The sequence below is a fragment of the Hyperolius riggenbachi genome, chromosome 7 (genome assembly GCF_040937935.1).
Source record: "Hyperolius riggenbachi isolate aHypRig1 chromosome 7, aHypRig1.pri, whole genome shotgun sequence".
Lineage (NCBI taxonomy): Eukaryota > Metazoa > Chordata > Amphibia > Anura > Hyperoliidae > Hyperolius > Hyperolius riggenbachi.
Window position 1 is genome coordinate 165,254,010 of NC_090652.1, and position 18,345 is coordinate 165,272,354.

At 41.9% G+C, this 18,345-nt stretch overlaps 1 protein-coding gene across 1 annotated transcript in view; it reads left to right on the forward strand.

Annotated features, from left to right (window-relative positions):
- LOC137526122 (dynein axonemal heavy chain 7-like) overlaps positions 1–18,345 on the forward strand; it is a 127,547-nt gene that overhangs the window by 17,228 nt on the left and 91,974 nt on the right. The window contains exons 4-6 of the mRNA XM_068247342.1: positions 14,058–14,235; positions 15,037–15,103; positions 17,012–17,192. Of these exons, the coding sequence (XP_068103443.1) occupies positions 14,058–14,235; positions 15,037–15,103; positions 17,012–17,192 (426 nt within the window). The remainder of the gene's footprint in view (positions 1–14,057; positions 14,236–15,036; positions 15,104–17,011; positions 17,193–18,345) is intronic.

An 18,345-nucleotide genomic window follows, 5' to 3' on the forward strand; every position in this document is an offset into this window, starting at 1 on the left:
TATTCACACATTAGCATTATTAACCCCAGTTGTTCCTATTCACCCAGAAAGCACACCAGATCGATATCAATATTTAATCCTCCTGGTCTCAGTGTTCCCATTTCATAAATGAGTTTGGTTTCTTCCTGTGATATCTTTCTGGTCATATCAGTTCCCCTCCACATTGGTTTAATTTTCTTTAGTGCACAGAATGACAGTAATTTGGGGTCACAACCGTGTGTCTGTGCAAAGTGCACAGGCACACTGTGATTGGTTCTGCCAATATATTGGTACCCGCATTGGCACCATAGCATATAAATTACAAATTTATCATTACAGGTTATAAATTGCTTAATATTATACGTTTTTCCATTTGAAAACGATGTTACTGATCTAGTTCTAATCGGATTGCTCTCCCTACAGGCCTTACATTTTCTACACGGGAAAAATCCATCCTCCTGCCATCCCTGTCTATCCCTAGGTCTCTTAGGGGGCTCTACACAGCTGGGGACCAACATATCTCGCAAGTTAGGGGCCCTGCGGTATATGAAATTAGGCTGATCAGGTATTATACCCCTTAGTAATCTATCCGTGCCCAATATGCCCCAGTGTCTTTTTACTATTCTTTGGAAATTTCTATACTGGGAATTATAATTAGTAATCATCGATAATTTAGATTCGCCGTTATTTTTAGCTCTACCTTCTCCATAGACCAATTCCCTCCTTTCCCTTAGTGCCACTTTCTCAATTTCTTGATCCAACACTTCCTCACTGTACCCTCTCTCCATAAATTTGTCCTTCAATATGTTACTCTGATCCTTATAATCCTCCTGTGTTGTGCAGTTTCTGCGCATGCGCAAAAACTGCCCTCTGGGTACACTTCTTATCCAGTTTGGGTGATGGTTACTATTTGTCGGTATATAACCGTTCCTATCTGTCGGTTTGAAAAAACTTTTTGAAATTATTTCATCACCCCTCCTAATTAATCTCAAATCCAAAAAGTGGATCTCCCTAGGGTTGCTTTCTACTGTGAGCGTAATGTTTTGATCATTACAATTAAGTTCATCAATAAATGTGCTTAGTCCCTCCTTTCCCCCCCTCCATACCAAAAACAGATCATCTATAAATCTCACCCACGTGTTAATATTTCTATCCCTCCTCCCACTAATAATTGACTCCTCCCACTTCCCCATAAATAGGTTCGCCAAACTTGGTGCATAACTTGCCCCCATGGCGCATCCTTTGTGCTGCTTATAATACACCCCTTGGTGCCAAAAGTAATTTTTTTCTAGTGCGAACCCCAAAATTCTCATAATATATTCGATTTGATCCCCTGGTAGATCCCCCTTCCTATTCATATAATATCTTACCGCTTCTTTTGCCTGATCGTGCTTAATATTCGTGTATAGTGAAGCCACATCTGCTGTCACCATTAGATCACCCACCTCAATTTTTACATTTTCTATTACCCTGAGCATATGCTTAGTGTCTTTAAGTACACACGGCAGTTCTACCACCAAGGGTTGGAGGAATTGGTCTATGTATTGTCCCAGTCTATGTGTGACTGACCCTATGCCGCTCACTATGGGGCGTCCAGGTGGGTTTTCCTGGTTTTTGTGTACTTTTGGTACCTGATATATGACTGGTATACGGGGCACATTGGGCACTATATACCTAAATTCTGCATCACTAATCATTCCCTTATCCATCCCCTCCCTCAATAGAGTTCTTAGTTCTTCCATATACTTACCTGTTGGGTCTCCTCTCAATGGTGTATATGTATCCCTGTCCTTCACCAGCCTATCAAGCTCTCCATTGTATTGCTGTTTATTTAGTATCACCCCCCCCCCCTTTATCTGCTGGCCGAACCACCAACTGTTTATCTTCCAACATCTGTCTAGCTATCTCTTGCTCTCTGCTATATTTTCTATCTGGAATTTTATTGATATCATTTACCACCATATTCTTAAACACCTCAATCGCGTTATAATTGTGATCCTGTGGGTTGAATGTTGATCTATTTTTTAATTGTGTGTGCTTGTATATACTTGGAGGAGGTTCTCTCGCCTCAGGGAGTACCCTTCCCGCAAAGTATTTTTTGAGATGCAATGTTCTGGCAAATTTATTTATTTATTTATATTCCGTTTATTTAGTTATATACCGACAAATAGTAACCATCACCCAAACTGGATAAGAAGTGTACCCAGAGGGCAGTTTTTGCGCATGCGCAGAAACTGCACAACACAGGAGGATTATAAGGATCAGAGTAACATATTGAAGGACAAATTTATGGAGAGAGGGTACAGTGAGGAAGTGTTGGATCAAGAAATTGAGAAAGTGGCACTAAGGGAAAGGAGGGAATTGGTCTATGGAGAAGGTAGAGCTAAAAATAACGGCAAATCTAAATTATCGATGATTACTAATTATAATTCCCAGTATAGAAATTTCCAAAGAATAGTAAAAAGACACTGGGGCATATTGGGCACGGATAGATTACTAAGGGGTATAATACCTGATCAGCCTAATTTCATATACCGCAGGGCCCCTAACTTGCAAGATATGCTGGTCCCCAGCTGTGTAGAGCCCCCTAAGAGACCTAGGGATAGACAGGGATGGCAGGAGGATGGATTTTTCCCGTGTAGAAAATGTAAGGCCTGCATATGTTAGTTTCTACACTGCATGTGTTTGTTTTAACTGTATGTAGTTTTAAAGATGTTTTAAATGTGAAACGGGCTCTCACTGGGTTTTTGTGGAGCTTGCAGCGTGTGCGTATCGGCCAGTGCCGATCTAACGGTATTTGTAAGTGTGGGGGGGGGGAGTAGGAATAAGATGGGGATATGTGGAGAGGTATATGTAGGAGGATCGGCATTGGAAATGATATGCACGCGCAGCCGGAGTGATCTGCTTCTTGGCGGTTGGGGGGCGGCAGGTGACGCTGTGCAAGCGCACTTATGCAGCCCCATGTGCGGCCGGAGCGATTTTGGGCCGTTTCTGTGGCGGTTGGGGGCGGCAGGTGACGCTAAGTAGGCGTGCTTGTGCAGCCTCAATATGCACGAGAAGCGTGCATGTTTAATGGGCTTTGAGCAGCGGCAGATGCCCGGTATTCTAATTGGCTCCAGTGGGCGTAGCCACAGTGGGGTGGGCGGACGCGGAGGGGAGGGGGTTAGAGGCTCTTAAGCACTCACAGCCACTCCGGGTGCCAGCTCCTGATGAGTCAATTGACGAAACCGGTAGGGCGGTACCCGGAAGTGGCAGAGTGCGAGGACCTGAGCGTTTGGTGAGGAGTGGACGGCTGTGCGCGCGGCAGCTGACACCAACCTCGGAAAGCCCGCGGTGGCCCACACAAACGGGGGAGAGCCCGTCAAAAAACTCATGTGCATTAATCGTCTTTTAAAGTGTAAGTGCAATATTTTTTTAGTATTAAAATTTTACAAGCAGTATTACGCTATGTTGTGCCTCTTTTTGGGAGGTTGCATGTAAGGATATATGAAGAGGAAAACCTAGAGTGGGGAATTTTGGAGAATCAGTGACCCTGTTGCGGAGGTTCCAATACTTGCAAGAAGCAAACAGCTCGATTGGTCGGGGGTGGCCAGGGAATAACCCCAAGGTGGCATTAGACCATACTGTTGGTCTTCTCAGAGGGTGAGTCGTATTTTAATCGGGTGTGGTGGCGGTGATCTAATCTGGATTGCATTACAAGAAGGAATATCAGGGAAAAAGAAGGACTGTGTCGCGCTAGGGATCACTGACAAATTGTTTAAAACTCCTAAAAATCCCAGCGCACTGCCTGATAGTTGGACATATTGGTTGAAGCACAGAGTGCGCGGTGTTACCTGTAATAACACTCAAGTTTATAGTCACCTGAGGCCTGGAGGTTCAGGCAGTCCAGATGGGAGCCAGGTGATTGTACGAGAGGATAGGTTGTAGGCAGTTCAAACACTTAACAGGTAACGTGGTCAGTTCAAGCCAGAGTCAGTCCAGGCAGAGTTCATGGGAAACCTTTAACAAGCAGAGTCGGCAACAGGTAATCCAATCGGAAAGCGTGGTCAGGAACAAGCGGTGGTCAGCAACAGGAAATCAATCTAGAAATAAGCTTGGTCAGGATACAGGCAAAGTCGGCAACAAGAACAATCAGTTGTGAGCGCAGTATCAGCAACAAGCCCAGCATAGGCTGTCACGGGCAATAACTGAGGGCGCTCAACTTACATTTATACAAGGACTAACCAATCAGAAAGTAAAGGAATCCAAAGCAGCCCCATAGCAGCGTGTCAGCAGTCAGCTGACACGCAGTGTGCACATGATCATTGTTTACAGCGGCGGAGCGTGTATCGAGAATGCGTCTGCCGCCCATCCAATGGGAGCTGAGCGCCCTGCACTCCAGTGAGGTCAGCAGCCCGCCGACACCCGGAAATCCGTGCTGCAAGCCGGACCTCGGCGTTCTGCCGTATGTCGTCACCGGCGGACCTGACATAAGTATGGTCTAAGTGTCCTTCAATCGAAGGCAAAATAGGTTCGACATCAACATGTTATTGGTATGGTTAGCTTGCAAAGCAATGGACAAGTAGGTGTTTGATCTAGTCAAATTTAGATGATTGTAGCCATATTTGTGCACTTGTACTGTCAAAGAAGAACCTCCATAGACATACTGTGAAAGAGCAGAGGGATTATAACCACAGTATGATAATTGATCGTCGTTTTTTTTATATAATGTTTTGAAAGGTAGTTTTAGATCTGTGCAGGACCATAACTCCTTTGAATTGAGGATGAGAATCTTGTTTGATTCAGGTCAAACAGTGTTGACCTTAGCACCCTGAATAACTGTCCAACATTTAATGATTCTCCCCCTACTACTTTACATCTGTTAGAATTCCTACATAACATGCTTGCTTTTTATAAGAGTCTTTTTTTCTCTTATTCTCCCCTATTTACATTGATTAGAATTTATTCTGGAAATTGACTCTTCATGCTTAGGATCTGAAAAGTGGTATCACTCCTAAAAGCTAGTTGCTAAAACAACTACTATTAGTGCAAACCAAGCCAAAGCAGACTCTTCAGTCTTTTTTTATGTCTGATATTACTTGTGATCTAATTTCTACCCTATCACTAGGAATCAGCACTTTAAGCCTTTTGCATGACTCACTGTACCTACATGCTTAAATGCCCATGTGGCATGGGATATGTTGGTAAAACCACGAGTGCCTTTAAGGTGAGATTCCAGCACCACAGGAGTGACATCAAAAGTAGCCATAGAAGCAAAATTGAAAAATAAAATGCTTGTGTCATGATTCTAATGCATTGGTATGCAATGCAAGGGAATCGCAAGGAAGATTGTTCTGTCACTATGCAAGAAACACTGAAACTGGAATTAGGCCTGGTGCACACCAGAGGAGTTTTTCTGAGCGTTTTGAGTTTTTAAATCTGCTGCTAATGTTATCCTATGTGTCTGTGCACACTGGAGCAATGAGGTTTTGTAAAAAAAAAAACATAGCATTACATTGGGAAGAGCTTTTGAAACCTCTAAAAGCTCTTCCCAATGTAATGCTATGGGGTTTTGTACAAAACCTTATTGCTCCAGTGTGCACAGACACATAGGATAACATTAGCAGCAGATTTAAAAACTCAAAACGCTCAGAAAAACTCCTCTGGTGTGCACCAGGCCTTAAAGTAAAAAAATATAAAGATTTTATTGTAAACAGTCTCAAGAGATAAACAGCATAAATGTTGTACATTAAGCTCATGTACAGAGTTATGCAACTAAACTGTCAAACAGCTTACACAAACAATCAGCATTAATATCATGCTTAGAATCAAACAATCAGGACGCATGAATAATTAGCATTAAGTTTATGCAGAGAATCATACAATCAGGACGCATAAACAATTGACATTAAGTTTATGCAAAGAATCTGACCATCTGGACGCATAAACAATTAGCATTAAGTTTATGCAGAGAATCATACAAATGTCAGGCTATTAGTATAAGCAATGGTGCAACTGGAAACTAACACAGTAGCAGAAACTATCAGGGATTGTATATGCTATGGACCCCCTGCATATAGGATAATATGCAAAGGTATCCCAAGCATAACAATAGTGTGTACACTGAACCCCGAACCTGACTAATATATACACATGAAAATAATATACACTATATACAAAGGCAGAACATCAGAATTATAATCGGCAGGCAACGGAACGTCATACATCCAGGGTCAAACCAGAGGAACAATCAAGATACAATCGCTTAGGCTAAGGGTTAGTCAAATACAGCAAACAGATCAAACACGGTAAGAGCAGATACAAGGCTGAGCAAGACAGGAAGGCTAGGACTCAGGACCAGGAACTGACATTGATGAGCTAGCACAGAGTGCTCTGTTAAAGCAGCTTATATAGTGTGCAAGAGAGTCAGATGACAAAGTTCAGGTGATCACAGACCTGCCCTCATTACATCTGCAATAACAGTTTCTGTGAGTGAGACCTCTGCTGGTGGCAGAGAATATTTCCGGCTGCTGCAAACACTGATGACACGGAGGACATCTGCTGGCGAAATGGAGGAAGTTCATCAATAGTTCAGGATATTTGCCAGCAGATGCATTTTGTGACAGCTTGATATCACAAAACCAGTTGCCATGCATTTTGTTGAGAGAGGTCATCGGGTCAGTGAACTAAGAGGACTGGTCATTGATCGGGTGTGGTGATAGAGACAAATTGCTCCTACAGAGGGAAGCATACTGGATCTATACATTGGAGACATTACAACCGAAAGGTTTAAATCAAATTAATCCGCATGTTGCCTTGATGACATGTTTCCTTGATGACAGATGACACTTGAGATATTGAACTTGGGCTCCACATGCCTTGTATTGTTTTCCATAGCCTTTCTATTTGATTGATGAGCATGTGGTGATGTTATGTGTAGTGGTACCTCAGCTAATCACGTTAGAACACGTAGATCACATGCTGCACTGTTTTTACTACTATGGCCTCGATTCATAAAGCATTCCCGCATGCGGAAATTCTGAAAACAGCCGATTTTACCGAACACTGAACAAAATGTGTATTCATAAAGACTGTTTCCACATGCGGAGCTGACATTCAGGAGCAGAGTGATAAATCACCGCCTTATGCGGCGATTCTAGGTGGAAAGGTAACAAAATATCCATTCATAAAAATTAGAGCAAGCGGTATGCGGACGGGAAATACCACTTGCTCGGATGTAGCGATAAGCGTGCGGAGTACATGTAAGTCAATGGGACAGACCTCCCAGCAGCAGAGAGAGCAGCGCAATGAGGAACTCAGCCAGCTCCTGTGTTTCCGCAAGGCTCCCGACAGCCTACAGCCTGCCTACAGCAGAAAATCTCCGCTCTGCTATCGCAACTGGCAACATTTTATGAATGACCACCCAGAAGTCTGAAATACCGAGCGCGGAGTTTCCCTGCACTGATTTACTTCACCGAACACATTTTTATGAATCGGCCTATGTGTGTTATTGACATCTTTCCCTCTTTCTTTATTCCCTTTTTCCCTTCTCCCTCCCCGCTGTGTTTTTCCTCTACCATCCTCTCTCCCTGTTTCCCTGCCCTGTTTTCCCCCCCTATGGTTCCTTTCCCCTTAAGCCTCATGATATGAGGCTGGATGACTGGGTCTGCAGCACTTCCCAGATTAATAAACATTATGCATATTGTGACTAATATGACCCCAGTGTGTCCACGATCTTTGCAGCAAGGTGTTTATGGGGTAACTATGGATACCCCAAGCAGAGACGAGAAGGCAGGGTGGAAGCGCGCTTTGCCGCGCCCCACAGCCAATTAGAGAGCTCTTGAGCCATAGAGGGCAGCACTGCCTTGTCAGCCACTCCCACTACTTGCTCTCTGCGCTTTACAATATCCCCGGTCTGAGCAGGGAACGAGGTGGCAGCCTAACCACGCGCCTGATTGGTTGTGGCAACCTGCTTGTCAGGTTGCCATGACTACCCCGGGACACTTCACGATCAGCCTAACGGCTGATTCTCTCCACAGGTGGCGGTGAGCGTGACATTCATAGTTGCAGACTGCTAATATGCAGTCTGTAACATTCATACATCCAGCTGCTGTGAATTTTGGATACATTGGGGGACATATACAGCTGCACCTGGCAAGATGTCAGTCATTGGGCAAAGATTTGTTTTTTTACTGTGTCATTTATGCAATGTATTTGTATGATGCAGATCATGCATGCTAATGAAGGGGGAGGCTCCTTTTCTTTGATGCCTGGTGATTGATCACAGTTTTGGTATATACAGTATATATATATATATATATATATGTGCTTGTACTTCGCATCACTTGTATGTCTGCACTTTATCTGATGAAAAGGACCCTCCGCGACCCCCGAAACAATTGTCATGTTGTGCATACAATAAAACTGCTTGGAACTTTGAACTGGTGTGCCAGCCGACCTTGAATTGCTTGTTTAAATGTGAAGGGGCTCATTCCCACCTCAGGTGTTCCTAGGTATCTACTCTGCCATACAAAAGTAGATAAAAGCATTGTGGCAACTGTTTCTATAGCAGCCTTCGCCTGCTGTCAAGGTTACTGTTGGTGTTCTGTTGATTCAACTGAGTAAATGTTAAATACATTTTAAACCAGTACCTGGTTTGTGGTTTTGTGTGGCCTATGACTTACACTGCATTGTTTGATTTAAGGAAACACAACTGAATGCACAGATCTTTTTTTCTTGTTACATTATATTGCAGTCTTATCTACACTCACCTAAAGGATTATTAGGAACACCATACTAATAAAGTGTTTGACCCTCTTTTACTTTCAGAACTGCCTTAATTCTACATGACATTGATTCAACAAAGTGCTGAAAGCATTCTTTAGAAATGTTGGCCCACATTGATAGGATAGCACATCCCAAAGATGCTCTATTGGGTTGAGATCTGGTGACTGTGGCACAGTGAACTCATTGTCATGCTCAAGAAACCAATTTGAAATTATTTGAGCTTTGTGACATGGTGCGTGTGAAAATGACTGCGGGTGAAAGTCCCAGTAACTGAACAGATTGTGAAATACTCAGACCGGCCCATCTAGCAACCATGCCACGCTCAAAATTGCTTAAATCACCTTTATTTCACATTCTGACATTCAGTTTGGAGTTCAGGAGATTGTCTTGACCAGGTCCACACGCCTAAATGCATTGAAGTAACTGCCATGAGATTGGTTGATTAGATAATTGCATTAATGAGAAATTGAACAGGTGTTCCTAATAATCCTTTAGATGAGTGTATATAGCCCTTAGAAAGTATTTCAGTGCATAGTTGTGTTCCACATAGCTAATGACCTGGGGATCAAACTCTAGTTCACCTAAAAGACTCAGTCTAAAACCTCATACACACGGTACAATTCTCCGCCAGATCGATTGGTGATCTGATAAGAAATTGCATCGTGTGTAGGCGTCCAAATTGCTTCCGATCTATTTTGCGTTGATAAGTACCCAAAATCGATCAGAATCCAATCATGCAATGTAAAAATACAGCAAAAGAAAGATATGCCCATGATTTAGACATTAAACTCAGCATTGCTGCGAGGCCTAGAACAGAACAGAAGCTCGTTCTTGAGAACCACCAGTCCCAGCCAAAACATATATAGTATTTTTCAGTTCGTAATTTCATGCCTATACATAATAAGCTGAGTCCTTGTCGTAGAGAAATATGGGCTTAGTTAGACAGTGTGTCTGCTAGAGTCTAGCAGCTAGACAACATAGGATCTGTAGCATCTAAGTTCTCAACATGTGGTACATGTATCACTCGGGTACTTTATTTGGTTTCTTGCAGTACTTAAACTTGTTGCAGTGAATTCTTCACAGTAGGTTTTTAAAATAACAAAAATGATAAATCATATATAAACAGACCTTAATAATTATGTTTAGTGTATTAAAACACATGGTAATGATTAGAGAGCGTTAATTCACAATTGTAGAGTATTCCTAACGCATGTTTGTGTCGTGTGGTACTTGAGTTGATGTTACGCGCAATACGGATACTTGGCAAACACCATCATTCAAAAAGTAGCATCTGCTGTAATTATTTTAATTAACATAACTAATGTAACTTAATGACAGTATGTTTGTTTAGGCTGGAGTTCCTCTTTAAGTGTGAAAGGTGCCATAGGAAAACATGGGACTTACTTTGAAAATCAGTTTTCTTTCTTTTTTAACTGAGAGCAACTGATTAAGTGTAAAAGGGCCCTTAGTTTCCAGAATAAAAGCAGATTAAAGTAGCTCCACACATACTAGCAGACTTGATAATATACAGAAGAGGGTTATTTAACTCAACCCACTGATGATTTACATTTAAGGTAGCCCCTTCCTTTGTTATTTTATGCTCTATAATCTTCATAGAGATAATATTTGAAATGGTTAAAGGGTAGCTAAACCAAATGAAACAAAAAGCGTTTCACATTCCTGGGGCTTTTACCAGCCCCCCTGGCCGCGATTACACTTCCGATGCCGGGAGCATTTTGCGCAGGCACACCCAGCGACCGGAGCATGATCGAGGAGGAAACGGTTGAAGGAGATTTTAAACTAGGATCTGGGGGGAGGCGGGAGGATAAAGTCTCAATACGTAGACAAGATGAGGTAAAAAGACAGTGGGAACCTAACATTATGGGGGGTGGAGAGGGGGGTGGGGACAGTGTAAAGATTAAGGAGGTTGGTAAAAATTCAAGTAGCCCATTTCATGTAAACAAAATTGGTAAAAGTGGTGGTAAAAATATAAAGTGCATGGTAACCAATGCTCGGAGCCGTGCAAATAAAATAGACGAACTAGAGTTCATTCTGAATGACAAATGCTATGACATTGTGGGAATAACTGAGACATGGATGGATGAAAGCCATGACTGGATAGCTAATTTAAAAGGATACAATGTGTTTACAGTGGATTGGCGTACAGCCCACGTTTTCCCATTATTTAAGAAGGGCAAAAAATCAGATCCAGGAAATTATAGACCTGTAAGCTTAACATCAGTTGTCTGCAAACTATTTGAGGGGTTACTAAGAGATACTATACATGACTTCATAGTAGAAAATAATCTTATTTCTCAGCATCAACATGGGTTTACTAAAGACAGGTCCTGTTTGACTAACATGCTCAGCTTTTATGAGGTAGTGAATGCTAATATGGATATTGGGAATGCTGTAGATGTGATATACTTGGACTTTGCAAAGGCCTTCGACACTGTTCCCCACAAAAGTCTGGTGCAAAAGTTGAGGATGCAAGGACTGGGGAAGAGTCTGTGTTCATGGATAGGGAACTGGCTAATGGACAGAAAACAAAGAGTTGTGGTCAATGGATCATACTCAAAATGGGAGACTGTTAGCAGTGGGGTCCCACAGGGGTCTGTTCTGGGTCCAGTGCTCTTCAATTTATTTATTAATGACCTAGTAGATGCAGTAGTGAGCAATGTTGCTATTTTTGCAGATGATACAAAATTGTGCAGAATCATCAACTCTCAGGAAGATAGTGTCATATTGCAACAGGATCTGGATAGGATGGCTATATGGGCACATACATGGCAGATGAAATTCAATGTTGACAAATGTAAAGTCATGCATTTTGGACGTACTAATGGTCTAGCACCATACAAAATAAATGGGATACAGTTGGGGACATCAAACTTGGAGAAGGACTTAGGAGTACTCATTTACAACAAGTTAAATAATCATACTCAATGCCAAGCAGCTGCAGCTAAAGCTAACAAAATTTTGGGGTGAATTAAAAGGGAAATAAAAACTCGAGATGCTAGCATAATATTGGCCCTGTTTAACTCTCTAGTAAGGCCACATCTGGAATATGGAATTCAGTTCTGGGCACCACATTACAAAAAAGATATTGCAGTTTTAGAGCAGGTGCAGAGACGAGCAACAAAATTGATATGTGGAATGGAAGGTCTCACTTATCAAGAAAGGTTAGATAAACTGGGTTTATTTAGTCTAGAGAAAAGACGCCTTAGAGGGGTCTAATTAACATGTATAAATACATCAGAGGGCAATATAATAGCTTGGCGGATGAGCTTTTTGTCCCTAGGCCTTCTCTAAGGACTAGAGAACATGATCTGCGCATGGAGAAAAAACGTTTTAGCCATTTATTTAGGAAAGGGTTCTTTACAGTAAGAGTGATTAAGATGTGGAATGCATTGCCACAGGAAGTCGTTATGGCAAACTCTATACCTGCATTTAAAGGGGGCTTAGATGCTTTCCTTGCGTTGAAAGACATCCATGGCTACAATTACTAGGTAATGCCTAATGATATTGATCCAGGGATTTTATCTGATTGCCATCTGGAGTCGGGAAGGAATTTTTCCCTTTAGGGGCTAATTGGACCATGCCTTGTAAGGGTTTTTTCACCTTCCTCTGGATCAACAGGGATATGTGAGGGAGCAGGCTGGTGTTGTACTTTATACTGGTTGAACTCGATGGACGTATGTCTTTTTTCAACCAAAATAACTATGTAACTATATATGTAACTATGAGGACGTGCATCGAATGGCCAGTTGCTGAAACACAAAACTAAGCCATGGTGGGGGACCAGAGGATCATTCAGAGTCGGCGCAGGCACAGGGCGGCTGCAGGGGGCTAGTAGAACACCCAAGTAAGTGAAACTTTTTGTTTCATTCATTTTAGGCTCCCTTTAAGATGAATCTCTGAATGCGCTAGTTAGAAATAAGGAAACTGGCTCTTGGAATAGGCTACTGCATTGTAAATCTGTTACATTCCTGTCAGAGTATAACATTGACTATAAAGACTTGCTAAAAGGGCTGCAGAGAAGACTGTTTGTTTCCCATTAAACACTTGAATGGTGAGTAGTGAGTGATAAGAGTTAACTGGCTAAAGGGGCCCATACACCTAACGATTTTCCCGCCGATATACAGCCGTTTCGATCACAGTGATCGAAGTGGCTGTGAAATTGCCGCGCACACCGCTGGCAGAACGATGGATTTCCATCCGAAATCCATTGTTCCCGTCGACTCCCGTCTATCCATCCGTGCAGAAGATTTTTTTCGAGCGCCGGCGGGTTGGGAGTGCGTCGATAGCAGCGTTCGAATGCCTGACGACCAACGCAATACATCGGCAATACATTACCTGTTCCGCCGGCGCGAGTCCCGCTCTCACCGCTGCTCCGTCTCCGCGCTGGTCTTCGGCATGCTTCACTTCTTCCTGCCAGGCAGGAAGTTTAAACAGTAGAGGGCACTCTACTGTTTAAACTTCCTGCCGGGCAGGAAGAAGTGAAGCATGCCGGAGACCAGACCAGCGCGGAGACGGAGCAGCGGTGACAGCGGGACTCACGCCGGCGGAACAGGTAATGTATGCGGGGCGGGGAGCAGCGGCAGCACCACCACAGATTGTGAACGGTTTCAGGCTGAAATCGGTTCACAATCTGTTTGCAGTAAAGGTGGCCATACGATCCCTCTCTGATCAGATTCGATCAGAGAGGGATCTATCTGTTGGTCAAATCTGATGGCAAATCAACCAGTGTATGGCCACTTTAAGATGTCCCTGCCCAAGTGATGGCCTCTTTCAGTCAGGTATTGTAACCTTTTGCATTCACCATTGTCTTTCCTCCCCGTTCCTTGCCAATAATAGAATCAGTTTATGAGTATTCAGCACAGCATATGAGATGTCCTTAGGTTGAATAATAACTACAAATAATAACTTCATGATCCCATATCTTCTGATGTCCAGGGGCAGCTTACGATGACATGGAGGACTTTGAGAAGGATTACAGATCTTCCCTGCATCCATATTTAACTAGCAAAATGTTTTCAGTAAAGCTTATTAGGTTAGAATGCATCCTATAAGTATCCCGAATGATTATCTTTAATTAACTGCAGCTCTCAGGAGGTATTTGATAACCTGCACCAGTGCTTGTAAAGTACTCTCTTGATAAGGCTTATGAAACTGAATACACTGGAGGTATTTATATTGAAGGCAGTTCCGTATGTTTTATCACTATAGAGATGTGTTCCTTGTGCCAGCTGGATAATTAATCTGTTATTTTAAAATCTATTGAAAATATCTGTGCATTTTTTTTTCTACAGGATTATTAGCTACAGTCAAAGGCCAGACAAACAAAACCACAAACTCTAGATTCCCAATGGGAGGACGATCAAAGCTTGATGGTTTGTCAACTACACCTTCTCCAAATGTTCATAACAGCTATTCCCACTTAAAGAAAGATCGAGAACGTTTCAGAAGTTCCCTTGTAGATATCATAATGTGAGTCTACTTTTTCATGTGTTTAGTTTTTCATTTTTACTTGTTATGCTATTTATACATTTTTGTAGCCCCCTTTCTTGCTACCTTCCTTAACACAAAATAAGGAAGTCACACCTTACCCCAAAATGGTCCTCTTAAGTTCCAGTGATGATGCCAGGCTGGGGCTTCTGATCAGCTCTTCACCACCTTCTGAAAGGAGGCCACCATGCCATTTCCTCCTGCAGTTACTGCTTGGAGGGGACACTTTGCTAATGCCACTCACTCCCTCACTTCACTCCGCATTGGAAGAAGAGCATGGCCTATACAGCTATTGTTCTCTACTTATTGCTACTCTCTACTTATTCTACTTATTTTTTATCGTAACAACCAATGATTTATACAGGGAAATCACGATGATTAACAAGGTTACCCAAACTTCCGCATCCCACTGTAAATATTTTAATCTGTGGACCTAAACTGCTGCACAGGACAGGAGGAAAACATAGAGAAATGCACCCTGTATGTATTTAGATAGTTTAGCCTGTCTGATTTCCCCTCATCTGTGTCTAATCACAAGTTGTAACTATCATGGCAGATAAGCTAATTTGAAAGCACAGGATGTTAACGATATGTCTGCTTCCATGAAAGCAGTAAAAAAACAAACTGCAGATTTATTGTATGATTTGTATCATCTGTAACAAAGAATTTTTTTTCTTTAAGGGTCATTATGCAGTTGTGTATCTTTTAGAGCAGAGAAGCAGTTCTGAGTTCAGGTCCACTTTCAAGAATGTAACACTTATTTAATTTTTGATCTTTTATCAGGAAAAAAGATGCCTCTGATGCAGCAGATTCTCAGCTCAATCAAACTGCTTTAGATAAAGATATACTGGTAAGGAACACTATCAGATGAAAGTTGTTGAATTACTGGTAATGTTGTCTATTGGTGTTATTGGGTTTCAATATTTCACTACAGAGGAGCTGTCATCCATCTTTTGATGTTGAGATATCACCACTTGTGGGAGAGGATCGTAACCACTGAGAGTGACAAGTCGTCAGGGATCTCTGTGAATTAATAGGAACTTATAGCCCCAATACTATGCCGTTGAGTGCATCACTTCCCCTTAGCAATGAAAGGAGATCTACGTTTAATCTGCTAAGTGTTACAGTTATTGCTTTTAAGACATTCTATCAGAAGGTATTGGAGGAGTGTAAAACATTGATCTACCTAGTAATGCAATGACTACAATCAAGACCTAATATTACTGTAAAGGTGGCAGATAAAGTGGGTGGTGATTATTTTAACAATGGATTATGAGGCAGAATGTTTGAGACAGCTTGAAGATGGTGTAACATATTCAAAGCTTTGACAAAATCCTGCAGTTGACTACCTGATGAATATAAAAAAATTACTAAAGCAGGCAATTGACCAAAATCTGTTTTTTGGAACAAGGCAAGTACATTTTGCCCAAATTACCCTCACAATCTGGTACTGCCTCTGAAGTGTGCATAAAACGTTAGATAGACTTCCAAGTAAAACAATAGTCTTGGCTATGGGCTCAGTCACTGAGTCTTTGTCAAAACACTTGGACTTTAAGTTGTGCCCTCATTTCAGGTCTCTGCCAGCCTATGTGAGGGATACTTTGGTGGTCCTGGAGAGGCTTAGGGACTTCAAATGGGAAGCTCTTTTTGCACTTGCTAGTATTGATGTGGTATCCCTATATAGTAGAATTCAGCACAGAAATGGTCTGCAGGCTGTGTTCTTCTTCCTCCCCCAGACACCATACCCAGAAGTGTAGAATAAGATTCCTCCAGGAGGCTGGCATGGCAATGGGTACATTGCTGGCACATGTCTATGCCAGCCTCTTTTTGGGATGGTAAGAAATAGATTTTAGCTTAGGAATGGGTTCTTGGCGAGAATTAAACTCTGGATCCGCTAAATAGATGATCACTTGATCATCTGGGAATGTTATAGGGAGCTCTTTTGGATTTTGTTAATGAAAATAATAAGAATCCCATTAGTATGCGTTTTACATCTGAGTGGGGAGGAGGACAGAGCCAAATGCTTGCTTACCCTGCTTCTGGCTTCTTGATTGTCATATCAAGTGTTTAATTTGGGTGAGAGCTTTAGGCAGAAACAGCCAAACAGAGCGAGGCCATCCTGATGAAGCGGTTTTGTGCAAAACAACTTCTGACCTCTGCATGCTTTCCCATATGGCCATCACTGACATTGTGAGTTTGTAGACTATAACCCTTTGCAGTATGTATGGATTTTAAAGCAATTTTGAATTAAAGTTTTTGAATTTTAAAGATCTGTTCCCCAAAATCTTCCTTTTTTTATTTCAAACAAATGTAGTATACATTCCATATTTAGTTAGCATCCTGAAACCCCAGGGGCTAGAATAGGATCATCACAGAGCTTGCAGTCTTTCACTGGAGATGTGTTTGCTGTAGGAGATATTTTGTAATAAACGTATAAGTACATTGCTTCTCTTTAGCATCCAGTCAGAAGACTGGGTGTGCCATGACCAGGCTGTGTTATCTTGCACTACCGTGGAGAAAGGGGAGGTCTATGGACACTTTCTGTTGTCTTTCATTTCATTTGAGAGCTGAGTGTAGTGTCTGAGTTGGTTGTTTAGATTCGTATGAAGTAAAAGGCTTTCAGCAAAGAAATAAAGTAAATAGGTGCATTTCAAGGTACAGTATGTTTATTCCTTTTGTGTGTGCGCATATTACGTTTAAGTGTGCACATATTGTGAACCTGTTTTATCTAACTTGTGATTGTGTCTTTGACTTCTAGAGGTACAATTACTACATTAGCCATGGAATTGACACGGAGCATGTAGCACCCATGGAGGAATCTTGGCTGGAACATGTCCTAAGCTTAGTTCCAAATCATTTAAAAGTTTACCACGACAGTATTGATCTACTTTCAGATGAAATGAAAGAGGATTATCTTCTTAGCGTAAAAAAAGCAATTGGTAAGTTAAAAAAATATCTTATGTGGGTTATTTTAATAGTCACAGTAATGGAATATACTAAATGAACAGCAGTCTAGTACGTATCATATATTGTCAAATGTAATTTTGTTTCTAGATTTTTCTGATGGTTATAAATAGTCAGTGAATTTTGGGTGAAGACATGTCATATTTAGTTCAAGCAGTAAAAAAAAATATATAGTGAATCCATGGTAATTACAGCATGATGATTTCAGCAGAACTCTTGGCTGATATCAATAGTTCTGCATTTGCTGCGAGCGTTGTACTGCACAATGCAATTCAAAGCAATAAGAAAATCACTTGCATATCGGAACTAAGCCATGAACAGCTGTAATTGAGGTGCTTGAGTCCTAGTGGTGCTCTGAGTATACAAGCTGTGAGCTATACATAGAGTGGCTTGTGAAAGAGGCAGTATGAGTGCTGGATCCATGGATGGATGACAAGCATCAAGCAGGGCATAAGAAAATAAGTTGTGGGCATATAAACCCAATGATTGAGTACTGTAATAAAAATGCTGGCCGGAGAGCCATGCAGAAGAGTGGACTGTCATTGATGGAGGAGTATGCATGAGCATTTGCATGCAAGTGTGCAGAGTGTTCATTGACTACACTTTAAAAGACTTATGGAAATTCTTCTGAGGGAGGATTGTTTTGCTGGGGCTCCCTGAACAGCGAGCAGCGGACGAGCAATGGGTGGTTTCCACAGTGGCGGTGTAACGATTGGTGTCAGCAAGAGGCACAAATATCTGATTAAGTGGTGATATACAGAATCACCACTAATGCAGATATGTTAGAGTGAAATAGTCAGTATCTTCCTGATGGTAAATCAGCGGAAGGCTCACTAACACGGTAAGTGCCTGAAATGATCTACTCAGACCAGTGTCACACCCCGAACCTTGATTATTGGGGATCCGCAGTATCGCCAATAATACAAGGATAGACCCGATTATATAGCAATCTGCGGAATTGCTAATAATGCGGGTAGATGTAAAGCAGTGGACACACGAACAACATGGAAATAAACAAAGCAGTAAATATTCACAAAGTTGTGGAAATATCCACCACACGGCAATTCCTCAGAGGTGTGGTTACCTCTGAATGGGAACCCCGTGTGTGAGATCCCCCAAAGTGGCAGT